The sequence below is a fragment of the Panthera pardus genome, unplaced genomic scaffold, assembly GCF_024362965.1.
Source record: "Panthera pardus isolate Hobbes unplaced genomic scaffold, ASM2436296v1 HiC_scaffold_16, whole genome shotgun sequence".
NCBI lineage: Eukaryota > Metazoa > Chordata > Mammalia > Carnivora > Felidae > Panthera > Panthera pardus.
In genome coordinates this window covers 65,284,299-65,312,223 of record NW_026526721.1, presented here as the reverse complement: position 1 = coordinate 65,312,223, position 27,925 = coordinate 65,284,299, and the positions used below count along the sequence as shown (strand labels likewise).

Here is a 27,925-nt window from a genome sequence, read left to right as displayed (position 1 = left end):
CTGGAGAGAGGAGCTCTTTTTTCCTCAGTTTCTTTTCTAAAAATGAGTGTGTTCTATATCCTTGATGCAGAAGAGGCTGATAAGTCTGGAGGGGTGGAAAGAAATATGCTTGCTTGATTTATAGTATCAGTGATTTCTTATGTTCTCAAAGTTTGGCCACCTTCTTGTAAAATGATAAGTATCTGTTCCTCAAAATTCAGTTATAACACAGCTTCATTTGCATCAAAACATTAGACATTTAAAATTAATTCAATTACTACATTTAAAATTTATATATATATGTACACAAACACACACAATTGGGGAAATGTAGCATTTTTATATGGTTTTTACATGGAATAATCGTGAGCAAACCAGGTGAAATCATTTTTATGTTTTTACACCAATAGCCTTTAGATGTGTAAAAGGCAATAGTAAAAATAAGTAGTAAAGAAATATATAATAATACTTCTATTTTCCCATCTCCACATTTCTTTCTCCCCCAGAAAAAAAGGCAAAAAAAGGTTTACATCTCTAGCCAAAAGTTATTTCAGTCCTCTTGCCTTTATTTGACACTAAACTCAGGAACCTATTTGCTAAGCCTGTCCTTGGGTATAGAATGCCTTTTGTGAAATTAGTCAAAATATAATTTGCACAAAGGGCAAAAACATTTTTAGTCAAAATGGCTATAAACAACGCAAACACTTTCATACTCTGTAGCTTTCAAAATAGACATGTAAACAGGAACATACGGTGCATGTGTATCTAGACGGTTTATTAACTGCCTGCCAGTGTAGCCTTGTCACACAAAGCACCCCTGTGTTCCAGCCTCAGGAGAAAAGCCAAGCCCCAGTCCATATGCAGAGCAGACCTACACCAAGGCACACACATATGCACACAGCCAGTTCGGTCCCACGAACACACGTTCCAGAGGTCCCTCACTTGGGTCCTCAAGTGCATGCAGAACCCCACATGGCATTCACAGAAATTCCTTGTGTTTCTTATGTCAATTATCACTGCTTTTGATCAAAGCTATTTGTGTTTCTGCTTTGTTAGATTGAATTTGAAAGTATTGAAGGTCAGGAACCATGTCTGAGTCAGCATTGTATACCCCACAGCGAGCTGCAAACTGTTGGTGCTTACTAATGTGTTTGAATGGATGCAGAGACACAGAATGAGGTGCCCAGAAAGAAGGAAGAATAGACACAGAAGTCATGACAAGCTTCTGCCGTTTGCTACAGGCCTTCAGGCTTCTCTCACAGACACAAATGCACCTGCTGATGAACACAGGCCTGGGACTCACTGAACAGCTCAGGACAAGAGGCTGCAGGTTGGGAATGAGTGGGGTGGGAAAGACAGGGATACTTAGAGATAGTGGAAACATCCAAGAAGCTAATGAACTTGGGTGCGAGCATAGACTCCCAGATGGTCCAGCCCCAGTCACCTCTTCCCCTCTCCCACCATGACACTAAATCCCCAGACCACAGGGCCATTTCTAAGGGGAGGGTGATCTCGCCTCTGGATGGGCCCAGCCTATAGGCCAGTCCACTCTTCATCAAAGTGTCTATGTGGCTTCACTCTCCATGCTGGGGAGACCCTTATCCCCTTCCTGAAGAATGCCAGGCAGCATTGTAGGAAGGGTGGTTGTGCATTCCCCGGGGAGGCAGGACCTGTAAGGCATTGTCAGCTCTCAGCCGTATCCATCTATCTAGCCCCAGGAATGGCAGCTCCGAGGGCTCTGGCTGCCCCATGGAGGCTCGTCCAAGGGACAGCTGCTCAGCCATCCGTGATGCTGAACAACTCCCGCATGAGGGGGGTAGCAAAGGGGTGTATGTCCTGGATGCGCAGCAGACGCTGGGTGTGCTGGGCGTTGATGCTGCGGAGCTCGGTGAGCATGGCCATGATCTTCAGGAACAGGAACCTGCAGACCAGCCAGAGGAAAAGTTGGGGGTACAGCCCACCCTTGTCCCCATCCACCAACCCTGGGACTGCTTTGAAGTTGCACAAGTTTGGAGGTGTTAATCTCAGAACATCTCAGGCAAGCCAAGAGATAAGGTTCAGTTGAATTCCTGAAGCTTCCCTTAGTCTGTGGAAGAAAAGGGCAGAAAAGCCTTGGGGGGATTGAGGTGTGGATTTGCACTCTCCACTTGCCCTTAATGCATGGGGCTTGAGTCCTTGTAGACAGACATTTCCATGGGAAAATCCGGGCATTGCAGGGGCCAAGTACATAAGGCAATCTTGGGGAGAAATCACTGCCTTGGCTAATGGCTGTGGGTCAGGACCAAATGGAGTAGTTGTGGAGGCAGGGACTACAGGCTGCCCTGAAGATCCTTGCTGCATCTAGCCTGGTATCTAGTGTCTCAGACAAACCTTATGCCTTAGTTTCCACATGATGCCTCCTGGCTCCATACAGGGGAGGACCAAGCAAATCTAGATCTGGTCACCCCCAGCATCCCAGATGCTGAGCTCAAAATAAAGTTGAAGCAGGCCAAGTAAGGACTTGAGGTTTTAGGCTCAGCCAACATCCCCAGTACAGGCCTTCACCCCTCAAGGCCGAGGCCTTCGGGCACCAGGTCATGGAGACTGCTGAGGGGATGGAAACCCCCATCTGGTGAAGCCCTGAGCTTTGCTTCCTCCTTTGCTTGTGACCAGAACAAACCAAGAAGTTTCCTACCCTGTTTGCTTGGGTTTGTTCCTAGAGGTGTGGGCCATGGACTTATCCACCTGGGGCTAGCTCCAGATCCAACCCAGCTGGCTCTGGACCCTGAGGCTCCAGTCCCTCGCAGGACAGTGGTGGCACCCACTCCATGGGGCTATTCTCAAGATTAAAGGTGACAATACATGCAAACTGCTTGGTACCAGGGCTGACACTTCTCAATACAAATGTATTTCTTATTATCATCATTATTGTTATCCTGGTTATCTTTATTATCATTGCAGTTCTTGCTGGCTCTTGCTAGAAGACCCCGTAGGAGCCTCAGGAGAATTCCTGGCTGTTCCCGTCCCTGACTGACAGGAGCGTAAAAGGGCAGATGTGAGCCAGGGAGCAATGTCCATGGCTGGGCATGGCCTCTGGCCCTCCTCAGGTTTCTCTAGTTGGGCTGAAGCTCAGGCTGACTGGGCAGGAGGCCTCACTGGAGGTCACGGAGCAGGGCCCCAAAGCCCCAGCAATCAGAGGCTGCCCCAGGAGTGGCTCCAGTCTGCCCTCCCAGAGAGGCCGGGGGAGGGGTCGGGGCACTGGAGGATGGGGCTGCTGAAGGGACCCCCTCACACCCTCCCTGCTTGCTGCTCACCGGTGGGCAGGCTGGGGCCGATTGCACTCGATGTAGGCCTTCAGGGCGATGGCGAATCTCTCCTGCAGCTGGTCCACCACACTGCGTTGTACCACACCAGGGCGGTCTGGTGGGGAGGGGAAGGCCGTGTGGTGCCAGCAAGGCAGTGGGGGGTGAAGACAAGCTCATTTCCGCCCAGAGAGGGCAAAGTGCCAGCCAACCACCTTCCAGAGTCAGAGGCACCCAGGCCAGGAAGTAAGGGTAGCACTGGGAGGGCTATTTATCACCCCACCGACCCATGGAAAAACCAGCCAGGGTCCCGGTCCTGGCCAAGCAGCAATTGGGGGGCAAAGCGATTCATTGGCTGCGACCCACCCTGGGGAGGGTGGGGGATTTGGGGGTTGGGGGTGTTGCTGCCTCCTATAGCTAAGCCAGGGGGTGTGTGAGCAAGCCGGGGGGGGGGGAGGGGGGGGGGCGGTGCGGAAGTGGCCGCATAGGCCAGGTGGGGTCATCACCTGGGGAGAAAAGAGAGATGGCCTGCATCAGCACATACTCCTCCTTATGTAGCTGCAGCTTCTTCAGCATGTAGTGGAATTTCAGCACGGGCTCCAGGAGAAGCTGCTGGAAGCCACCTGTGGGTGAGTGTGGCATGAAGGGGAAGCAAACTCCTCAGGAAGCTGACCCAGACTTCCCCTCACCAAGGTCTTGGTTCCAAATGCCCAGATCCTGGTGTGGCTCCTCCCCTCCCCCTGGGCTGTCCTTCCCTCCCTCTGCCCTGGGGGCAGGCATCTGTCTGGCACCTGCAGTGTCCTCCAAACAGTAGGACAGCCGACCGCACTCCCAGGTTCCAGTCTCTGCGTTGAACACTGTGTTGAATCTCAGTTGGCACAGCTCAAAGGTGGCCCCCTTCAGCAGGGAGATCTGGTCTTCTATGGGCAGGTCCCTGGCAGCAAGGATGGGGGGCGCCAGCTTCCACACGGGGTCTATGGGCCAGCCCCCTCCCATCATGCAGAAATCCGGTAGGGGAAGGTAGCAGGGGCCCTGGCCCCATGAGGAGTCCTGGCTTTTGGATTGCCTCCACTCTCCCCCCTCACGGCAGCTGAGCAGATCACTCCTCTCTGCCACCCCCTCCAGTGCATGAGTCCCATGCAGCAGGAATATTTGCTTCTTGCTGTCTGTTTTAGATTTAATTTCTGCCACTTCTCTCCAGGCAGCCTGGATGCCGCAAGCCCTGCTCCCAACACTGATACGGGCCTAGCCACTCTGGCCACCTCTGACATTCCTGGATAGACTGACACACCTCCCAATCTGAGAGGCCCACCCCCCAGCTCCCCATTGAGGGCTGTTCCCAGTAGGACCCCAAGAGGGAGGACAGTCAGGCTGGCTCTTGAGGGGGCCCTCGGCCTGGCTTTGGTCTCATCAGAAATCCAGTCCCTTGTTTTTTGCACCACCTCCCTTCTTTTAGATCCATAATTTCAGGAAGTTGATCCTATTCTCTCGAGTCTCCCAGTGCCTGGCTCACGACCTGGCAAGCAGCTGGCTTTGAACTCTGTGCTCTTTGCTTCCAAATCTGGCCTCTCTGATTAACTGTGACCCTGTGCAAGTTCCGTGACCGGGGTGAACCTCAGTTTTCTATTTGTAGAATGAAGGTGACAATAATGTGTACCTCCAAGGGTGACTGTGCTCACAACTGTGGTCACAAGAAATGGCAAGTAACCTCACACCTTGATGTTAAATTGTGGGACATCAGATGTCAGTGGGGATCTGCGAGATCCACACATGCAAGTAGGCCTTTCTCCCTACTCCCTTGCCCTAATTTGCTACAATCTGACCGGTGGCCACCCATTAAATAAGGCCTGTGTGTCACCCACAGGGCCACAAGGGGAACTGGTGGGGTCCTGGAACATGACCTAACCTCTACCTACTGATGGAATCAGGGGCTTCTTGTATGTGTGACTCAGCTGTAGCTCACCAGGCCTGGCAAGACCAGTGCTCGGACTGAAGAATATGCCTGTCCAGACCTGACAGACTACATATCACGGGGCCATGATTGCCACCACACCAGAAGGTCCCAGGGGTTCTTGCCAACCTCAGTTGTCCATCATTGTCCCCATACCTAGCTGTGGGGAGCCCAAGGCTTTGGTTCTCAGTACCACCCCTCTTCCTCATGACCTTCACAACCTTCTCTTGGTGTCTGTTCCTGTCTCTCCCTTTCTCCCTCTGGACTTCCTTCCCTTTCCTTCCTACTCCTTCTTTGTTCTTGAACCATCAACTTGAGATGGTCAACTCCTGACCTTTTGCGGGGCAATAGGGAAGAGATTTACTATCTGAATGCCCACCATGTATGTGCTGGATGCTCTTAAGATGTTTTCTTATTTCACACAACAGCCTTGCAGTGGGCGTTATTAGCAGACGAGAACTCTGAGGCACAGTTGGGTTACATGGCAGGCCCGCAGTCTAAAGCTAATGAGCCAGAGGGTGAGGCCTCCACTTCCCAGCAGTACCAGGTGCTTCAGGCGGGGGGGAGGTGGGGGCAGGGCTGGTAGAGATAAAGGAGGGTCTGTGGGCTCCCAAATGCAGAGGGATCTACCCTTCACCCTTTGAACCTGCTAGCCACTGCCTGCTCATTTCCACACCATTCACCCAGCTCCTGTGTCCTACCTGAAGTGGGAGATGACTTTGGCAAAGTTAATGATGCCCTTAAACATGTAGGTTGACATGTCAGCCATGTGGGGCAGCAGGGAAAAGATCTCTTTCCCACTGCTGTCAGCTTGGGGTCTGTAGTTCCAGACGCTGCCATCTTTCCCCCGCAGCCGCAGAGAGACCTTCAGTGAGCACAGATCCTCCCTGATCTGGCTCCACTTGGCAGCGTCTTCCCCCGATGGAGTCTGCAGAGATTCCGGAATCCCAGGGCCACTGCTGAGCACTTCTGGCAGCTGGGACAGGAGCCAGGAGGTGAAGAGAGGACAGGAGAGATGGCATGTATTCTCCCAAACAGGTTTCCACACAGGCCCAGAGGGTGTGCACAGCCACAGCTGCAGCCTGAGAGGACGCACAACAGCAGGTACGTACACGCACACACACACACACACACACACACACAGAGCACTTGTTTCTTCTCTCTGGGCTTCCACTGTCGGGTGGTGCACTTTCTCGATCTGCCTGTCCATGTTCCCTCACATCCTGTCTGGTCTGAAATGAGTTTGCTCTCTTCCCAGTAGGAAGTAAGGGGTCTCCACCTATGGGTGTGTTCCAAGCATGCCTGACTTAGGAAGAGGTTCTGGGAGCTACAGATAGAAAGAACAGATTTCTGGGGCGCCTGGGTGGCTCAGTAGGTTGAGTGTCCGACTTTGGCTCAGGTCATGATCTCGTGGTTTGTGAGTTCAAGCCCTGTGTTGGGCACTGTGCTGACAGCCTGGAGCCTACTTTGGATTCTGTGTCTCCCTCTCTCTCTGCTCCTGCCTTGTCCACGCTCTGTCTCTATCTCTCAAAAATAAATAAAAACATTAAAAAAACAGAAAGAAAGAAATAACAGACTTCTGGGGCCACTGACTTCCAGCTCTCTGAATGGAGCAGGCCACCCAAAATACTTGTGAGCACAGAGGAGGAGGGGGACACTGGGATCAAACATGGCTAATGTTACTGGGGTCACAAATGTTTCTTAAATCTGTAAAACCCGTCACAAATGCCACCCCCATGGTCCTGACCCTGTCCTCATAAAGCCCTGAATGCCAACAGCCCTGGGGCTACTCAGCTTTCCAAAACTCTATTTATGGCTCAGACCCAATTGCTACCTGCTGTGGAGGGAGAGAAAAGAAATTCTCAAACCTGAACTTGTGTCAGAATCACCTAGGTGTTCCTGTCAAAACACTGACTGCTGGGCCCTCCCTCAGAGTTTCTGACTCAGCAGGTCTGGGAGGATCTGAGAACTGGCCTTCTAACAATTTCCAAGGGACACTGCTGCTGTTGGGGCAGGAGCCACTCTTTCAGAACCCCTGGGCACAAGACTGGGGTTTTGAAGAGCTAGCATAATGGCTGAGCCAACTGGAAATCCTCATACCCGGAAATCCTTGAAGTGGGAGAAGGTGGTGTCAAAGGTTTTCGTCTGAGCATCCATCAGCTCTCTGATCATTGTCTGCTGTTCCTCAGTCAGACTCTTGGCTTCCAGGTGCTGAGTGCCCATTCGTTCTCTCTTCTTCCTCCTGATCAAGGCCCGCCTCTGCTCCACAGCCGCGTCCGACATGATCACTGCGGGGATAACCAGAAGCAAGCGCAAGCACCTGCTAGAGCTTGGCTGCACTTTGTGACAGCAGGAGGGGATGTGCTGGTGACAAAACCCCCGCCTTTCCCAGACTGTGGGCTCCCCTGCATAAGGGGAGAGAATGAGGTGTAGCTGGTGTGCTGTGCACAGCAGTGGGTTTTGGGACAACATTGTAGAACGGTGGGAAGAACTCGGGCCGCAGAATCAGAAGGTGCTGGGTTTGCACGACAGCTTTGCCATTTACTAGCCGTGACCTTGAGCAAGCTCCTTACCGGCTCTTGGCTTCAGTTTCCTTCTTCATAATATGGAGTGGCAATGCTCACCTCACACCATTGCTTCGATGAGGCATTGGGTGGAAAATGCCTAACAGAGCTCCTGGCACGTAATAAGTGGTCAGTAGCACTTGATAGTATTTTTTTTCTTGGTGGATTAGATACCAATAAGACTCCTCAGAGTCCCCCAAGGTATCTGGGTCTCCAAGACCCTAGCGAGCTGGGACCACTGCTTAGCAAGAAATATCAACTCCAGCCACTTCCTATGTAGCCTGGAGCCTTAGGGCCTTCCGTGGATTTCTGGAGCCCACTTATGTGTGCAGAGAAAAGATGTGGGGTTGGTGTGAGGAACAGCAGGGACAGCCAGGGGAGAGACTTGCTTTCTGTCCACATGCCCAGGGAACTTGTCCCCTGAAAGAGGCTGCCTACTCTGTGACGAGTGGAGAAAAATATACACTAGAAGCTTCCAGCCTTTTCCCGATTAGCTTTGAACTCAGTGACCTGGGAACACAATTATAACACCAAAGCTTGGCAGGTAGAATGAGAGCATCCTCTGGCACCTGTCTGCAAACAGTTCCTCTGTAGGACACCAGGTTTGGGAGGCTGATGGGCACCCGCTGCTGGAAGGTTGGAGGTCATATCACACCATGGGTCTCTGACTTCCTTCTCCCAAAATCACCTTGCCCAATTTTGCTAAAACACCATTAGGGCACTTATGAAGGGGACAAAAAGAATCATGCAAGGGCACCTGAGGGGAGCGAGGGGCATGAGATGCCCACCACATCTGCCGGAGCAGAGAATAAAGATGCCCTGCACCCGTCAAGTCCCTCCAGCAAGGGCCCGTGGTGGTGCGGGCAGATGGCCCACAAGCTCTGCCCGACTTTGCCTGCGGCACCCAGGCCACGTGCTGACCCGTGCACGCTCACGGTGCATGTCCGTACACGTGCTCATACACGTCCCCACGCTCCCTTCCTACTTGCCCCCCCACCCCAGACTCAGTGCCCGTGCACCCCAGCCCACACCCGCCCAAGGCACTTCCCGCCGCTCACTCTCCTTCTTCATGCCGCTCTCCAGGCACTTGCGGAGGCGGCAGGCCTGGCATTGTCTCCGGGTCTTCTGGGTGATCTCGCAGGCGCCCTTCCGAAAGGGGCACCTCAGCCGGGTGTTGCGTTTTATGGCTCTCCTGTGAGAGAACAAAGAGCAAAAGGTAGGTTCGGGGAATACCCAAGCTTCCCAGGCTGGGGGGCTCCAAGCTACATTTCACTCTGGACTCCGCTACAATCCGTACAACGCCACGTTCATTTCTCGCTGGAACACGGGTGCCCTTGACGGGCATTGGCCACGCCTCACCCCGTGGGACCTGAGAGCAGCTCAGGCTTCACCACGTCAGCCCCAAAGCCCGTGCTTCTTCACTTGGGAGATGCGGAGCTGCCTCAGGGCCTTCCTGGAAGTACCCCCCCCCCAACCCCCCCCCCCCCCCCGTGCGTTCTGGCCCCCCACCCACGACATGCTGACTGGCGGCCCATCTTAGGGATCCTAGGGTGGATCCTGGCTCTGGGGTCCATGTCCATTCACATGTCCCGCCACCAGGAAGAACTCTGCAGAGGACCAAGTCAGGCTGGCTGTCCTGAGAATTCAGGAGGGTCCCGAGCGGACCCCTAGGTGGGAGCTGCTGTGTACATACCTGGCCCTGAGGGCAGACTGGGAATCCCTCCTCACACATTCTCTCTCTGGCTCTGCTTTCCTGGTCAGCTGCTCTTCCTCCTGTCTGAGCCCTGCATGGAGCTTTGGCCTCACTCTTTCTTCACTTGGAACAACGTGAGCCCTTCTGTCCAGGCCTGTCTTGCTCTGGCCTGGAACTTCTTAATCTTTAATTTTTTCGGACCTCCCCATTTGCCTGCTTCTAGATGAGATTGCTTTGTCCTACTGTTCTTTTCTTTTATGCCATTCTTTACTTAACAGCCACTCCCTAAAGCTGGTTTGAGTACTTGCAGTTTGGCTTTCCTCTTTTATGAACTGATTCTCCATTTTATTCAAGAACACATGGAGAAACAAAGGTATATCTTAATGAGAGGGGCCCTTTCCCACGTAGGGTAGGAAGATGGAAGACGAATTCCCCTGAGATAGTCATGGCTCTCTTGAAACATTAGGAGGCTTTTGAATGGGCCACTGACCCACACTCCCGGGAGATAGGTCAAGCTGAGGCCCTGAAGCAGTGCCCAGCGGGTAACGCAGAACCCCATCAGACATGACCCAGTGTCCGAGGTGGCAGGTGGGCAAATGTTGGCAGGTAACTACCTGAAAAAGCCCTTGCATCCTTCACATGTCATGACATTGAAGTGGTAGCCAGTAGCCTTGTCCCCGCATACACGGCAGATTTGGGGACCCCCATCTCCATCAAGTGCGCTGACGGCAGGCTTCCCAGGAGCTGAATCTGCTGTTTCACCGTGCATAAGGGCAGCATGTTTCCAGCTTTCTCCAGGTCTCTCCTCCAGGTTGGCTGCCGGGCCTCTTGGGCTACAAGTGAAAAAACCACAGGGAACGAAAGGGCTGGACAGAGACATGCTGAGGCAGTCCTCACTGTGGTCGCTCACATGTGGTTCTGTGGGCCCAAGAGCTGACCCCAGGTGGAAGATTTGAGGGTGGGTTAGACTTGTTATCAAGAGAGATGTAACCATGGCATTGTGTATACAATAATAGGGCCCTGGCACGTTGAGCAAGCACAATGGAGAGAGAAGGGGAAGGAGAAGAGATGAGAAGGATAAAAGAAAAGGCTATCTGGGTTGAGTTACAGAATATACTAAGATTAGGAGCCCATGATCTGGTCAAAGGCCCATAGAACAGGCCACTTCCTGGAGATGGTTCTGGGACTAGGGAGACCCGAGGGAGACAGTCTCTCAGGCATGTTGTGGCCCAAGCTCCCAGAGAAAGCTTAAAAGCTGTGCAGAAAGAGGGATTTCAACTGAGTAACCAAGCAAATGGGGAGAAAGACAGAGAGGAGCCAGGCTCAGGAAGCAGGAAGAAAATGGCCCAGGTCTCAGTCAAGCTGGGACATGAGTGAATAATCAAAGAACTTGTACCCATTAACAGAGCTGTGTTCAAGAGGCTCGCCCCAGGCAGCTTGAACCCGGACAGCGTGACTTGGATTCTGTACTTAGAACGAGCACAGAGGACGGTGAGCAGAAATGGGGAGCTGTCCCGTTCACGACTCCTCTCAAAAGCTTCTCTGCACACTGATTCTGAAAGGCTGCCACACCACAGATGACGCTGCCTTTTCTAAACCCCAAATAAAACCTTAGTAAAATTTTAACACTTGAGGGGCGCCTGGGTGGCTCAGTCGGTTAGGCGTCCGATTTCAGCTCAGGTCATGATCTCGCGGTCCGTGAGTTCGGGCCCCGCGTCGGGCTCTGTGCTGACAGCTCGGGGCCTGGAGCCTGTTTCGGATTCTGTGTCTCCCTCTCTCTGACCCTCCCCCGTTCATGCTCTGTCTCTCTCTGTCTCAAAAATAAACATTAAAAAAAAAAATTCAACACTCGAGTTTCTGTTTCCAACAGCATGACAGATGACAGCAAGCAGTTTCACCTGTAAGGACGAATTAGAAATTAATCTGTCCTGCAGCCCCGACCCTCCAGAAAACTGCAAATAAAATAGGCTGACAGAAACTTGAACTGAACCGGTGTGCACAGAATCTGCCCTGATTTTTCAAATCATAACCCTGACCTCAAATGGGCTTGCTGACAAAATGTGTATGCAGAGTGTTCCCAAAAACCTGAAACCAAGGATTCGATTTAAAGAGCTTTTGGGTGGGCAGTGTTCCCAGACACCCTCAGAGGCAGACACACTCCTCTCTAGAGGAACCACTTTCCACCTCGGCACAAAGAATCATACAAGTAGTTTTCAAGAAATACGAGCAAAAACTCACAAATCATGAACCAGAGACGAACACAGCAGCCTGAACAAGAGCCAGCAAAAACAACTTACAGCAGAATTACACAAAGAATTGTTCGCAAAGGGACAAAGGGGAGGAGGCTTTTACTTATGCTGTGTCTGACTGATACATTCTCCAGTTCCGTAATGAGGGGGTATTAGGATTAATGCCAGAGACTCATTTCAGAGCATTTGTGTAACTTTTACTTTGGCCTAAGCTTACTGTTAACTAGACAGATCTTGTACATTCTGCAGTTCAGTCTCTCATGTGGTCAGGAAGCCCCAGTTAGAGACCCTGTGACAGCTATGCTCCCAAAAACCTATGCTCCCCAAAACCACCCCTCCTGGGGGCCACACCTTAGTGCCATCCTTTCCTGTGAGGAATCCGGGAGGGACTGTGACTTGCTTTAACCAGTAGAGTCGTCAGAAGTGACACTGTGCCAGTCCTGGGCCAAAGCCACAAGGCCTGGTAGCCTCTGCTTCTGCCCTTTGGGGAGTCCTAACCCACCATGTGAGAAAGTTTAGCTATGCCGCTGGGGTGATCACCCCCTGAAGGGACCATGCGGAGAGGCCATGTGAAGAGGGAAAACTTTGACACGACCAGATGACAAAGACCCAGCTGCCCCAGCCTTCCAGCCATCCCCATCAAGCCCCAGACATTTGAACAAGTGCTTGTGGACGTCCCAGCCTAGTTAAGTGTCCTACTGATGTCATGTGGAGCAGAACTCCTGACTGAGCTCTGCCAACACAGAATCATGACAGAAAATAAAATGGTGGCTGGTTTGGGGGAGTAAGTTTTGGGGAGGTTGTTACATGGCAAGAGATAATGGAAACAGAACCCCTAGAGTTTTGTTAGAAATAGATCTGACCTGGGGTGGATGGGTGTGCCAGCTGATGCCTGCAATTCTTTCCCTACTCCCCCCTTACATCAGTCCTTACAGCATGGTGCCCTGTAGACAGGAAAATTACAATAACTTGGTGACTGGTATGTCAGCCACATCTCTCTTTCATGTGAGTTTAATAAGACTAATTAAATACGCAGTTTCGATTGAATCCAGTTGTGTTTGCTCTGGGCATTGCACCTGTTCCTCCATGGCTTGGTAATCTGAGCATGCTGGAAAATGGTGCTACAGGGAAGACAAGTCTGAACTTGGGGAGAGAGAAAGGAAGGAGAGTGATGCATCCCAAGGCGACAGTGGAGGGAAATTCTAAAGGAAACGTGAGTTAAGTATCTGCTATGGAAGGAGCAAGAGAGACTTCGGTTAATACTGGGACCAGAAAAGAATCCCAGAGAAAGCTGGACATGATGGTCTTGGATTCACAAACAGGAGGGAAAGAGTGGACTGGGTGCCCTGCTTCTGTTGAGAAGAGCACCATGGCAGTTGCCAAAGCAGGGCATTCACTAAGTTCCCAGTCCAGTGGTTCAGAGGCTCTTCCACTGCCCTCCATATGCACCCCCGGAGCTCCGCCTCCACCAGGGTGTCCCTTCCTGCACGTCCACACGCTGCACTCTGCTCAGTAAGTGATTCTCCAGGGTCACCGTGTGAGACAAGGGCACTATCCTCTCCTGCTCTTCCCTGGCTCCCTCACTGGTCCATGAGCAGAACCACCCAGCCAAGGACAGACTCTGCCCAGCTGGTGTGGAGGAAAGTTCACCAAATTCTCAACTTAGTCAATGGGCAAGTAGAGGTGGGCAGTAGTTAGATTATGTGGGGTCTGAGGCTTCTACAACTGGAGGGGGTCTTCTTCAAGAAAAAGAATACTCATTGCAAATACATAATTAGGTACCAAAGAGAATATGTATTTGTGAGAAAGATTAAGAAAGGAAATCACAATGAATTACAAATATTAATATTGTCCTTTGTGGGAAACAGAATAATGGCCCCCAAAGATATCCAGGTCCTAATCCCTACAACATGTGAATGTGCTTCCTTATATGGCAGAAGGGTCTTTACAGATGTGATTGAGGGTACAGACCTCAAATAGGGAGATTATCCAGAAGTAACCGTGTGGGCCCAATCTAATCACATGAATCCTGAAGATCAGAGATACTTTCCTGGCTTTGGTCAGAGGAAGAGATGTGACAGTGGAAAAGTGAGCAGCGAAGTCTCTGCCGGCTGGTCTGAGATGTGGTCTCAGATGCTACATTGCTGGCTTTGAAGATGGAGGAAGGGGCCATGAGCCAAGGAATCTGGGCAGTCTCTAGAAACTGGAAAAGGCAAGGAAACAGATTCTCCCCTAGACCTTCCAGAAGTCACCAGCCTGACAACACCTTGATTTTCAGTCAGTGATACTGACTTTGGACTTCTGACATCTGAAACTATAAGATAATAAATTTTATATCAAGCCACCAAGTTTGCGGTAATATTGTAGCAGCAATAGAAAGCAAATTATTCCCCTCAAATAACAATGATTTTGTAATGTCATTTTTTATACCAAGAACAGAAAGATTATAATAAAGTTTTCCCTCTAGCATCACTGGTCAAAATTTGCTTTTTATTATGATAATGGGAAAATTTTTCATCTTCCCATCTAGCTGAGGATTGTTGTCAAACTTAAGAAGACCTCTATCAAAATTCTTTCGTATAAATGTTCATATAGGGAAGAATTTTGCACGGTCTAGGTTCTGGCTCCACACATTTCAAACCTCCTTCCCCTCCTTTAGCCTGTGCTGGCCACCTGCAGTGATAGTGGACGAGCAGCAGAGTGGGGCATTCCTGGGACCCATTGCTACACTGGATGGGTAGCAGTAACTCAACTTCACACGCAAGTAACCACCACCATGTGAATACACCCAAACTACACGTATCCCCAACTCAGCTGCCCCTAATCTCCAATGAGCCCATGGCTGACTTCCATCAACCCCTGACTTCAGGGGAAATAGGACAGTGGAGTAGAAATCGTCTCAAAACAACCATGCTTAAATATCTTCCTTTTGAAAATGTTACAAAAACACATGACTGTGGGCAGGAGCCTATGTAAGTAAGGGGCCCAGAAGTTTAAGCTTCATTAGCTAAAATCAATCTCTTCTCTGGTTCTGTTGCTCCTGTAAACTAAGCTACACAACTTGCTGGTGTCTCCAGGAGGGACCACATCTCAGACCGGCCGGCAGAGCCTTCGCTGCTCAGTCTTCTCTGTGTTATAGGCTGATGCTGAGGTCAGGCCCAAATGCCTTGACAAAAATGGCAAAACAGGAAGTCTTCAGAGAGGCCCCTTCCATTGATTGGGCACAGTGGGACTGCTTCCCCTGTGGTTGACCCTCTCCTGCCTCCCTGCTGCACCATTAACTCTTTAATCCTCTTCAGTGACAAGGATTGAAGCTTCTGTTTCTGTCTGGTAACTCTGAAGGGGCAAGAGTGGACTCTGGCTCGAAGAGAAGGGATTGGCAGCAGTGTGGGAGTTAAAGTCAGATCTGGGGTGTTGAAAGGACACCCACTAAATAACTTTTTTTAAGCACAGAGATCAAGGAAAGCTTTTGGTAGAAAAAAGCATTACCCCCTCCCCTGTCCCCTCACATCAGAAGACAAGATGTGTCAGATAAAATCCCAATATTTGTGAGACAATTACATGAGAAGAAATGATGTTGCAGACAAGTATTCACAGCCTCCCATCTCTGTCCTCATAAAGGAAACTCCTAAATTCACCCAGCCTGACCTCGCAGCAAGAGGATGCTAAGCAGGCCCACCCCATCCACAACCGCCCTCAGAGGGGCTCCGGGTTGGACCAGGTCCAGGAACCTGAACAAAGGGTCCATAGACTTTCTGGGTGCCTGTGAAGGATGGGGTTACTGCTCTCTCTCAGGGACAAGTGATCCAGTGACCCATTGAGATCCTCTCCTAGTGACACTGAATGCAGATATACAGACACAGCAACTTAAAGGGCTGACTGACTGGGCTGCTGACAAGGGAGCCACCGTATTCAAAGGGTATCAAAATGTCGCTAGAACAAATCAGAAATGAAGTAAATCATAAGCTGTTTCCTTTCCTACTGAGGTCATCATCACCCTGAGGCAGAGATTTAAGCACTCCTTGACCGTGCAAACTAGTCCCTGTGGAGTAATCGGGGGCACTCGTATGCCTGTGACACTGGGCCACTGCAGCCAACCACCTGAGGAGAAGCCTCTGGACAACCCTGAATAACCTGCTAAAATTGGCAGACAGAGTCAGAAGCAGAATCATGTGTGGTGTAGGGCTGTTTTCATGGAATGAGTAGAATATTATCGAAACACTTAAACATGCCTTCTAAGAAGTTGTCTGGTTTGGAACATGGCACAGAATAAATTACTTATTTTGACCATGGAGTACGTGATACACCTTCTGCATCAGAAAAAAAAAAAAAATCACTCACCAACAAATATATGAAAAGATGCCCGGCAACAATCGTTAGGGAAATGCAATAGGACCTCATTTTACACCCATTAGGATGGCTGCTGTCACAAACCCAGAAAATAACAAGTGTGTGGCAAGGATGTGGAGAAATTAGAACCCTCGTGCATTGCTAGTGGGAATGGGAGATGGTGCAGCCACTGTGGAAAACAGTATGGTGGTTCCCCCCAAAATTAAAAATAGAACCATATGATCCAGCAATTCCACTTCTGGATTGAAAGCCGGGTCTTGAAGAGATATTTGCACACCCACGTTCACAGCAGCATTATTCACAACACAGGTGGAGGCAACCAAACTGTCCACCAACAGATGAATGGACAAACAAAATGTGGTATATACATATAACGGAATATTTTCAGCCTTGAAAAGGAAGGGAATTCTGACACAGGCTACAACATGGACGAACTTTAAGGACATTACGCTAGTGAAATAAGCCAGTCACAAAAGGAGAGGTACTATATGGTTCCAATTGTACGAGATACCTAAACTAATAAAAAGCTAACCTCATAGAAACGGAAAGCAGAATGGCGGCAATGTACAGGCATTATAGTTAATAACACAGCATTGTTAATGTAGTCAGTTGGCTAATAATACAGTATTATCTATTTGAAAGCTGCTGGGAGTAGATCTTAAGCATTCTTACCACACACACACGCACACACACGCACACAGGTAATTAACTATGTCTACTGTGTGGGGCGATGGATGCATTAATTATTCCGATGTTGGTAATCATTCTAAAATGTATATGTATAGCAAATCATCACGTTGTACATTTAAATATATACAAATTTATTTGCAGTTATTTCTCAATAAAGTAAAAAGGTAGGAGAATGGTTGCCAGGGGCTGGAGCAAGAGAGGAATAAGGAGTTGTTTAATGGGTAGAGTTTTAGTTTTATCAGATGAAAAAAGATCGGTTGCACAACAATATGAATATACTTAACATTACTGAACTGCACACTTAAAAATGGCTAAGACAGTACATTTTATATGTATTTTACCATAAATTTTTAAAACAGCATCACTTGTGGGGCACCTGGGTGCCTCAGTCCGTTAAGGGTCCAACTTCAGCTCAGGTCATGATCTCACAGTCTGTGAGTTTGAGCCCCGCGTTGGGCTCTGTGCTGACAGCTCAGAGCCTGGAGCCTGCTTCCGATTCTGTGTCTCCCTCTCTTTCTGCCCCTCCCCCACTCACGCTCTGTCTGTCTCTCTCTGAAAAATAGACATTAAAAAAATTTTTTTAAATAAATGAAATAACATGACTTGTCACTAAATAAATGTTGATCAAATATTTAACGAATATTAAAAGGGAAGGCCAAATAGTAGACTGATGTGAGTGGCCACATATCTCAGTCCTGCCTTGCACAGGCAGCCCTGACACAGAGAAGGCAGCTGTGGAGCCAGGTAGGGCTGTGAGGAAGCAGACGGCAGGGGCAGAGATGAAGCAGGAGGAAAGGAGTTAAAGAAGTAAAGGAAAGAAGAAGCAACAGTAGTTAAAAGCACTACAGTGAGAAATAAAAAGATAACCAGGTCACAGTCCAGCTGCGCTTGAGCTTGAACGACCCTGGCTTTCCAACCACATTGGAAATCGGCGACAGTAAAGATAAAATTTCTGCCTGCCTTGTCTTGTTCGTCTGGTTCAGATTCCACGTTAAGGGAACCCAGAGCACGTGCATATAATTTCAGAGCAGGTTCCCCAGCATTAAAGTGAATACAGATCACCTGGGGAGCTTGTTAAATGCACGTTCTAGTCCCCAGGTCTTGGGTGGGCCCTGTGCCTTCTTTCCCACATGCTCCTGGATGCTGCTGGTGCTGCTGGTCTATGTCCACACTTGGAGTGGTAAGGACCTAAGGAATCCAACTAACCCAGACAGAAAATCAGCTGGACACAAAAAGGACATGATGGAGAAGATGACTGAGCGGAAGGCAGAGGGTATGGCCATTCAAACATTTTGGGGGTTCTAGAAAATGGGGGAAGTAATCAAACACACATATGACCGGCCTTGTAAATTGTTGTCTAAAGTCAATATACATTTGGGGGTGAGACAGCTCCTTCCAAGGAAAAGGGGGTGGGGAGGAGGTGAATATACATTTAATCTTCAAATGAGTCAAATCAAGAAGCTTTGGAACTAGGTCGCCAAGATTATGGGGAGGAAAGCGTGGGCAACTTGGACTTGAAGCCAAAAGGAGTCTAAGTGGAAGGAGAAAATGATGCAGAACTCATGATTTTAGGGATGGAAACTATTGGAAGCAGCAGGATTATAATACACATATGTTTATGCATAATATATCTTATGTGTGTAGATATATGTATGTATCTATACACATAAATGTATAAAATCAGAAATGTATGTATGTGTGTGTGTATATATATATCAGAACTGGCCAGAGGGGAAAGAGGGGAAAAAGCAGGTAAAGGGAAACTTACACAAAAATTGGGTTTCTAAGAAATTGACAGTGAAGCTTACAAATTCTTGGCTTTATTCAGTGAAGGGAGAAGGTAGAAAATTTTATTAACTCCTATTACACAGGTTTTGTTGTTACAAAGTGATTTCCAAATCATCATCTCATGTGGAGGTGCCTGTGAGGTAAGCAGAGTGAGGCCTTTCCGCAGTTGAGCAGGGCAAGACAGGTCTTACTGTCTACAACTGAGGAAACTGGGGCTGTATGTCCAAGGGCACAAAGGCAACAAGTGATTGAACTTCTTTTTCCCTTTATTCTGATTCTTTCTATAGTGCAAATGGATACACTATGTACTATGTAAGTTACATTTTTTGTCACAAAAGTCACTGGGATAAAATGAGATCATATATTTAAAGTTTTTTAAAAAATGGATCAAATATTGCACAGGACTCTCTCCTTGGCCCTGGCATGGGACAGGCACCCAGAGGGAACTTAGCAAAGATCACATTACACGAATTCAAATATGAAAAGTCAGCTGCTATCTTTAGGTGGCCATAAATGAAACATGGCTTTTGTTCTTCCTGGGGTACAGTCATCAGATTCAAGCTGTCAGAAAATTTGTTCCTAGATACAGATCAGGGTCAAGAGCTGGTATCAGCCCAAGTCAAAAGCACACCCTGCACCATCTTCCAATATTTAACAGGACACAATGACCTCTGATTGAACTGTCTCTTACATACACGTGCAATGTTCTTATCGCCTAGGGTTTCATAGTTTGGCATTCATAGAGACCCAGGAGAATTGTTTCATACATTACATGAACAATTTGAATATATCTCTTTATCTTAATTTCCAGTTGGATATTGTTATTTTGGTGTTTCACAGAAGTTTAGAAGGTATGGCAGGTGGATGAGGAGGTATTGGGTGATAGGGAACTCTTCCCAGTCCCCTTCAAATCATACCACTTAGAAGGCACCACACACACTCCTGTGTCAAAGAGTCCGACAGAGCAGTCTCCAAGAAATAGGAGTCCACACATGAAATAAAAATGAATTAAAATCAGAAACATGACAAAAAACCTAAGACCTCTAAGGGTTTATGAATGGTACCCTTAGAATTGTGCAGTGTACTACTCACATAACTGTATACATCATCCCTAAGACTATGCTTGGTCTTAACTATTCCTCTGCATTGTTCTGGAAGGCCAAGAAAAGGCAATACGACAAAAAAAAAAAAAAAATTAGGCCTGGCAAACTGACACATTAGTAAGCAGGAAAATGCTTAATAAATAGCAAGCATCAGGGTGTGGAGGAACAGTATCTATCATTCCCTGCTGGTGGGAGTATAAACTGGTGCAGGCACTATGGAGGGGATTTCACAGTAACAAAAATTAAAATGCACATAATCTGTATAATACATATAAAGTTAATGAGGTAGAGCTACATATGGATGTGGAAAGTCTCTATATGGAAAACAGATATGAAAAGTTTGTTGAATGGAAAAATAGAATGAGAATAATATGACAACAAATGGCTTATTAGTACACATATGTGTATGTGAATGCAGAGGAGACTGGCAACAAATACCCCAAACTAGTTATAGCAGTTACTTTTGGCTTAAGGAGATTAGCTTTATCTATGCTGATTCTTACCTACTTACTTACTTACTTATTGTTTCAAGTTTTTACTTAAATTTTAGTTAACATATAGTGCAATATTGGTTTCAGGAGTAGAATTTAGTGATTCATCACTTATATTTAACACCCAGTGCTCATCCCAAGTGCCTCTCCTTAATGCCCATTACCCATGTAGCCCATCCTCCCCTAAAGCAACCCTCAGTGTGTTCTGTATAGTTAAGAGTCTATTTTATGGTTTGCCTCTCTTTTTTCTCCCGCTATGTTCATCTGTTTTGTTTCTTAAATTCCACCTATGAGTGAAGTCATAAGGTATTTCTTTCTCTGACTGACTTCTTTTCGCTTAGCATAATACTCTCTAGCTCTAGCCACGTCATTGCAAATGGCAAGATTTCATTCTTTTTGATGGCTGAGTAATATTCCATTGTATGTATACCATACCCTATTTATCCATTCATCAGTTGACGGACATTTGGGCTCTTTCCACAATTTGGCTATTGTTTATAATGCTGCTATAAATATCAGGGTGCATGTGTCCCTTCAAATCAGTATTTTTGTATCCTTTAGGTAAATACCTAGTCGTGCAATTGCTGGATCATAAGGTAGTTCTATTTTTAACTTTATGATTCATCATTTTACAAAGAGTAAGTAATCATGTGTTACATCCATTTAAAAAGCTATTACCTACTAACAATAGTTTAATCAGTTTTGTGGTTGTTTATTATGTTTGTTCCATAATAATTGAAGAGTAAGTTGATAGTTTGAGACTAGGAGTTGGCAAACTTTTCCTGTAAAGGGCCAGATAATTAACATTTAAGCTTTGGGGGCTATACTGTCTCTTTTGCAACTACTCAATTCTGCTGTCCTAAGGCAAAAGCATCTGTAGTTGATATGTAATTAACGAGCATGGCTGTGTTCTAATAAAACTGTATTTACAAAATAGTTGGTGGTTCTGATTTGGCTTGTAAGCCATAATTTGCCAATCCCTGGTTTAGATTGTTCATTATACAACTAACACATATTTTTCAAGTATATTTTAAAAATGAGTATTTTCAGTATATGGAAAAATTAATCTTTCCTATTAGATAACTAATTAAGTAAGTAGTAGCCTCTGGGGCCTTGCTTAGAATATTTGGACTCTGGTCATGTCATTAGAGATCCAAGGCCCATCCCAGTGGAAATAATCCAGTCACCTCGGCTGTCTTGGTGCTGACCGTTGACTTTCCCAGCAGCAGAGCCTCACAACCACCCCATGTGGGAGTGGTATAGTGCCTGTCACAGCTGACTCACTGAATCAAGGTTCAGTGGCCTCAGAGGTGACTCCTGACCATCCCCAGATAAGGTATTGTCTTAAAGCCTCTGACTATAGCCTCAATCAGGATGGGCTGTAGTATGGGAAGAAGGAGGGCTTCTACAAGCACATGTAGGAGAGGTTTTTGTCCTGTGGGACAAGGTGTGTACTCTGGCAAGTAAAGGTAGAAACCTCACTGGCCCAAAGCCAACTCGGCCCTAGGACTGGGTAGGGGTTTGGAAAAGCCCCTGAGGGACCCCTCACTGAGGTGGTGAGGCCCTACGACTCCTGCTGCCGAGTCTCAGCCTGGTCCCAAGGGCTACCAGTTCCCTCAGCGGCCTACAGGAACAGGGCTGAGTCGTTCCCAGCTCCCACAGTCCCCGCACCTTGGTATTTTCTGGATCTGGAGACTCCAGCCCTGCAACGGAGAGGGGGCCGATTGTATGTGTGACTCATCGTGGCTGATACAAGATTGACGTTTCCACTGTGATTATTTCTTTAGGAGATACTTGCATGATCAGGGAGCATGGTTAATGGAACTCTGTATTAAATGGTTATCTTCATGTTTTTTTCCATCCTGGAAATGTGAACAGCAGCAAGGCCAACGGGATATACAACCCTCTCTGATGCTGCTCTCAAATGTTAAGATACAGCTGTGCTCCCACACTTCTTTTGCAGAGAGCTGGGGGGTGGGTGTGCAGTCTGTGCGCAGCAAAAGAGAAAGAAAGAAATCCATACCTGCTTGGTGGCAACTTCTTTGCTGTGACTTCTCCTTTGGGATCCACTTTGAATAACTAGGAACAAAGGATCAGTCAAAACCTCTGTACCCCTGAAGTCGCTGCCTTGGTGAAGACTGGAACATTACCTTAAAATTATGCTTTTCGCAGTAGAGCACAATTTGCCTGGGCAGAGGCTGTGGCTCCTGTTGAAGGTAAGGCAGTGCTTCCTCTTCCTAGTTATGGGTTATTTCCTAGGATGTGAGCCAATCTTGTCTCTCACCTACATTTCAGTCCAGGTCAGATGTAGGCTCTGAATGGCCCCCATCTGGCACTCCTAAGTCCCAAGTCCAGAGCTCCAACTAGCAAATGAACCTACTACCGTATTTACTCTCATTATGTGCCCCTCCTTTTTTCTCTCTCATGTCTTCACTGTAAAGCACAGGAGAAGGTGAGGAATGTTGCTAGTGTCTGCTTTGTCTAACTGATTCTGAGGAAATTCATGCATCTGAGGGTGTCTGTGCTGTACCTCTCAGGGAAAGTTAATTCACAATTAGATCTCCTAACCCTTTGTCCTTTGTCTAAGTAAGCCACCTTCCTGGACATTGTTACTTGGCATGAAAGTGAACCAAGTACTGGATGATGAGTGAGGGCCAGAATGTTTATGTAAGAGAGGGACACACAGGGAGAGAAGAAAAGGGAGGAATGAGGGGTTTGAGCCCATAGCAGGGTGTGTGACCTGCAGCTCCACCTCAGGACTGATGGCCGACCAGGAGCCACAGAACGGCCTCGGAGAAAGGGTCCAAGGCTCTGTCCTCCTCTGGGCTTGGCCAGAGCCAGCAGCTCCTCATCAGTCCACCTGATCTTTCATGTTCCCTGGCAGCAGCCTGATGGCATTCTAGCTCTCAAGGGAAAAGAGCAGACGAAAGCCGAAAGCAGTGGGTTTCACAGACTATGTTTCTTCTACTTGCTTTGTTTTAAAAAGTGTTTTATGACTGACGTGGAGAGTGGACCAGGTACGTGCTTCCGACAACAGTAAAGCTGGGTCATTGGGGGAGGAAGAAGGGGAGAAAGAGGAGGAAGGAGGGGGAGCTGATCAATTATATGGGTAGGGATAAGAACTGGGGATGTCCAAATAATTATCACAGACTTCTTGGGAAAATTTGGACTTCTTTACACTTGTTTCTGATTTAAATTATTTTTATCTTGAATTAGATGTTTTAATCAAGCTCTCCTGAGATAAGAAAAGCAAGAATAAGTATGAGTCTGTTTTCATTTTTTAGTTGGACTGGTTTCTTCTCTTCCACTCAACTTTCTGCTCCCAGGAGTGAAGAGGATTGGAGTCTAGGGTCAACATTCATCAAGGGGTTCCTTGCTTTGCTTTTCCCAAGAAAATGCAGAAATAAGATGGTGCACACATCTCACTGTTAGTGACCTTCAGCCAGCAGTGGTGAATAGGACCCATGGTCCTGGGGACTCCTCTCTTCCAGTACAGTTCCTGTCTATCCAGGGGATTCAGCTAGGGCTGGGGACCATTGGATTATAAATCCCACTTGTTAGGAGGTTGACTTGGGTCTTAGACAGGGAGGACCTAGAAGGGCTGAAATACTGGATTGAGTTCCCAGTGGAAGCAGCCTGTCTAGTGTGCCCTGGCAGCTATATTCAGGGCCTGGTATCCTGCAAAGCTATGACCAGTGGGACACAACCACAGTGGGTGGGAAGACTGAAAAGTGTTAGGAACTCATTCCAGGAAACTTTGATCTCCAAGTTTAAAGGAGGCCTTTCTGGGAGCACAGAGTATTTCTAATGCAGTGAAAATACTCTTGTATGATGCTATAATGATGTATACATTTATCCAATGTACATTTATCAAACCTATAAACGCCTATTTATCAAACGTATATTTATCAAACCTATAAAAATGTCAATGTACATTTATCCAAACCTATAAACGCACAACACCAAGAATGAACTCTAATGTAAACTATAGACTTTGAGTGATTATGATGTGTCAGTGTCAGTTCCTTGATTGTCACAAATGTACCATTCTGGTGGGGGATGTTGATAATGGGGCAGGCTATGAGGCTATGTGTGTGCAGGAACAGAGACTAAATGGGGAATCTCTGTACCTTCCTCTCAATTTTGTTGCGAATCTATAACTACCCTAAAAAAAAAAGTCTTTAAAAAAATAGGCCTTTTTGTAAAAACAGGCATTTCTGTGTTCATGGAAAAAAAAAAAAAAGGGCAGGATCCCAGCTCAGGTGGGGCAGCTTGCCAGAAGTCCTTGGGTTGTGGGCAAAATACATAGCTTTCATCATCTCTCAAATCTCTCCTGGCTCACAAGGGCCGGCCTTATCTCACTTAGAAAAAATGGTGAATTATTTACAGCGGAAACAGGGAACTAAGAACAGGTTATAAAACCACTGAGGCAAAGAAACTATTCTCAGGTTCTGCAGGGATCTTCTAGAAGGGTCTTTTGTGAGCTCATGGACCAGAAGACAGGAGGAAGGCTGTGGAACTGCCTGGCATCTGCAGTCTGCAAGCACTGCTTCAACATTAGGCATGCCTCTAAGCTAAGAAAACAACTGGATAAGACACTGTAATTATTAAGGACAGCGTACAGATGCCCCACAACTAGGGTCTGAATCCATCTCAAGCACGGCTGGAAAGTAGGAGAAATTTGAGTCTCTGACCTCCGTTCTACACGTTGTCTGTTGCAGCAACCAGAAACATGGAGCTCCTAAGCCACTCTTCAGAGGAAAACAGATCTGATTAACCTAGGAAGTATCCTTAGTATGAATTCACGGAATGTGTTACCTGTTCAAGGAATATTTATATTTAGAAAGAACAACAAAGCTAGTCTACTAAAGGAGTGTTTCACTAGAGGAGGAGTCTGAGGACAACAGGTGTTTATCAACCAAGCAAGTGGTCCTTCTCAAAACCTCTTAGGATTTCTCTGGGATGTGCTCAGGTAGGTGGTGAAAGCTTAGGGTTTTCTCAGGTCTTTTCTGAACATGTGTCCTGACCTGGACAAGTATGTTTCTTTCTAAATCTTTCTTTGTATTTCTGTGGTGTTGGTTGTTATTTCTCCTCTTTCATTTCTGGTTGTGTTTGAGCGCGCGCTCTCGCTCTCTCTCTCTCTCTCTCTCTCTGTCTCGTCTAGTTTATCAATTTTGTTGATTTTTTTTCAAAGAAGCAGATCCTGGTTTCATTGATCTATTCTATTTTTTTTTTAAGTTTCTATTTGTTTATTTCTGCTCTAATCTTTATTATGTCCTTCTTTCTACTGGTTTGAGGTTTCATTTGTTGTTGTTTTTAACGTTTTTTGTTCTAATTTTTAAAAATATTTTATTATTTATTTTTGAGAAAGAAAGAGAGAGAGAGAGCATGAGCTGGAGAGGAGCAGAGAGAGAGGGAGACACAAAATCTGAAGCAGCTCCAGGCTCTGAGCTGTCAGCCCTGAGACCGACATGGGCCTTGAACTCACAAACTGCAAGATCATGACCTGAGCTGAAGTCAGACGCTTAACTGACGGAGCCACCCAGGCACCCTTGTTTGTTCTTTTTCTTGGTCTTTAGGTGTAAGGTTAGGTTGTTGGAGATTTTTCTTGCTTCTTGAGGTAGGCCTGTATTACTCTAAACTTCCCTCTTTTTTAAAAGTTTTAATTTAAATTCCAGTTAGGTAACATACAGTGTAATATTAGTTTTAGGCATACAATATAGTGACTAAACACTTCCATACAACACAAGGTGCTCATCACAAGTGCAGTCTTTAATCCCCACTACCTAGTTAAGCCATACCCCTGCCCATCTCTCTCTGGTAACCATCATCAGACTAGCAAAGGGGAAAAAAAGAGAGAGAGGCAAACCAAGAAATGGACTCTTACCTCTTAGAATCTCTTTTGCTGCATCCCAAAGATTTCGGGCCATCGTGTTTTTTCATTTTAATTTGTCTCCATGTATTTTTAAAATTTCCTCTTTATTTCTTGGTTGACCCATTCATTGTTTAGTAGCATATTATTTAACCTCTATGTATGTGTGTTCTTCCCAGATTTTGCTTGTGGTTGCTTTCTAGTTTCATAGTATTGTAGTTGGAATAGGTGCATAATATGATTTCAAACTTTTTGAATTTTTTGAGATTTGTTTTGTGGTTTAACATGTGATCTCTTCTGGAGACTCTTCCATGTACGCTTGAAAAGAATGTGTGTGCCACTATTTTAGAACGTGGTGTTTTGAATCTCTCTCTTAAATCCATCTGATCTAATGTGTCCTTAAAAGCCACTCTCCTTATTGATTGTCTGTTTGGATGATCTAACCATTGATGTAAGTGAGATGTTAAATTTCTTGACTATTATTGCATTACTATCGATTACTTCCTTTATGTTCATTATTAGCAACTTTGAGTGTTCACATGCTGGGTGTAGAAATATTTACAATTGTTATATATATCTTCTTATTGGATTGTTCCACTTATGATTATGTACTGTCCTTCTTTCTCTTGTTACACTCTTTGTTTTGAAGTCTATTTTGTCTGATAGAAGTATTACTAACCTGGCTTTCTTTTTACTTCCATTTGCATGATAAATGTTTTTCCAACCCTTCACTTTCAATCTGCAGGTGTCTTTAGATCTGAAATGAGTTTCTTTTAGGCAGCATATAGATGGGCCTTTTTTTTAAAGTTATTTTTATTTATTTATTTAAGTAATCTCTACACCCAATGTGGAGTTCAATCTTGCTTCTTTGTCCATTCCATCACCCTATGTCTTGTGATTGCAGCATTTAGTCTGTTTACATTCAAAGTAATTATTTATAAGCATGTACTTATTTCCATTTGCTATTTGTTTATGTTTATTTTTGTAGTTCTCTGTTCCTTTCTTTTACTCTTTTCTCTTATGATTTTCCGGTTTTCTTTAATGATGTACTTGGATTCCTTCCTCTTTATTTTTTGCATATCTGTTACTGGTTTTTGATGTTACCATTAGGTTGATATGTAACATCTATGCATATAGCACTCTATTTTAAATTGATGGTTGCTTAAGTTCGAACCCATTCTAAAAGCATTAAAGTTTTACTCCTCTTCCCCCTACATTTTAGGTACATGGTGTCATGCTGTACATCCTTTTTGTGAATCCTTGACTGAGTTTTTAGATATACTTAATTTTACTTTTGCTTTGGTGCTTCCTACTTTTCTTACTCTTGCTTATGGTGTTTCTTTTCCATTCAAAGAGCCCTCCTTAACATTTCTTGTAAGGCTGGTTTAGTGGTAATGAATTCCTTTTAACTTTTGTTTGTCCAGGAAACTCTCTCTTATTGTGAATGAAAGCCTTGATGGATAGTGTACTCTTGGTTGCAGGTTTCTTTCACTCAGCACTTTGCTTATATCATGTGTCCCTTCTGGTCTGTTTTCTGCTGAAAAATCAACTGATACCTTTATGTGGTTTTCCTTATATGTCACTGTTTTCTTTTGCTGCTTTATCACTACTCTTTGCCATTTTAATTACTTTGTGTCTTAGTGTGGACCTCCTTGGGTTGATTTTTGGTGGAGAGCTCTCTGTGCCCCCTGGACCTGAATTTTTATTTTCTTCCCCAGACACACAAAGTTTTGAGCTATTATTTCTCCAAATAACATTTTCTCCCCCCTTTTTCTTTGTCTTCTCTTTTTTGGATCTCTATAATGTGAATGTTATTATGCTTGATGGTGTACCTGAGTTCCCCTAACCTGTTTTCATTTTTTATTACTTTTTTTTCTCTCTCCTGTTCAGCTTGATTGCTTTCCACTACTCTGC

General features: G+C 46.4%; 1 protein-coding gene across 4 annotated transcripts; it reads right to left on the bottom strand.

Annotated features, from left to right (window-relative positions):
- Positions 1-248: 248 nt before the first annotated feature.
- On the bottom strand, positions 249-22,462 carry NR1I2 (nuclear receptor subfamily 1 group I member 2). 4 transcript variants are annotated; one of them, XM_053903412.1, is made up of 11 exons: positions 22,290-22,462; positions 22,163-22,218; positions 13,689-13,920; positions 10,083-10,301; positions 8,834-8,967; positions 7,312-7,499; positions 5,913-6,187; positions 4,052-4,194; positions 3,767-3,883; positions 3,273-3,378; positions 249-1,900 (listed from the first exon to the last, which is right to left on the bottom strand). In XM_053903412.1, the coding sequence occupies exons 4-11, from the start codon at positions 10,235-10,237 to the stop codon at positions 1,756-1,758; spliced, it is 1,263 nt and encodes a 420-aa protein (XP_053759387.1). In that variant the 5' UTR covers positions 10,238-10,301; positions 13,689-13,920; positions 22,163-22,218; positions 22,290-22,462; the 3' UTR covers positions 249-1,755. The 4 variants fall into 4 exon arrangements, with proteins under 4 accessions (XP_053759387.1, XP_053759385.1, XP_053759386.1 ...); XM_053903410.1 differs by having other exon boundaries at positions 22,163-22,462; XM_053903411.1 differs by lacking the exon at positions 13,689-13,920.
- Positions 22,463-27,925: the final 5,463 nt, after the last annotated feature.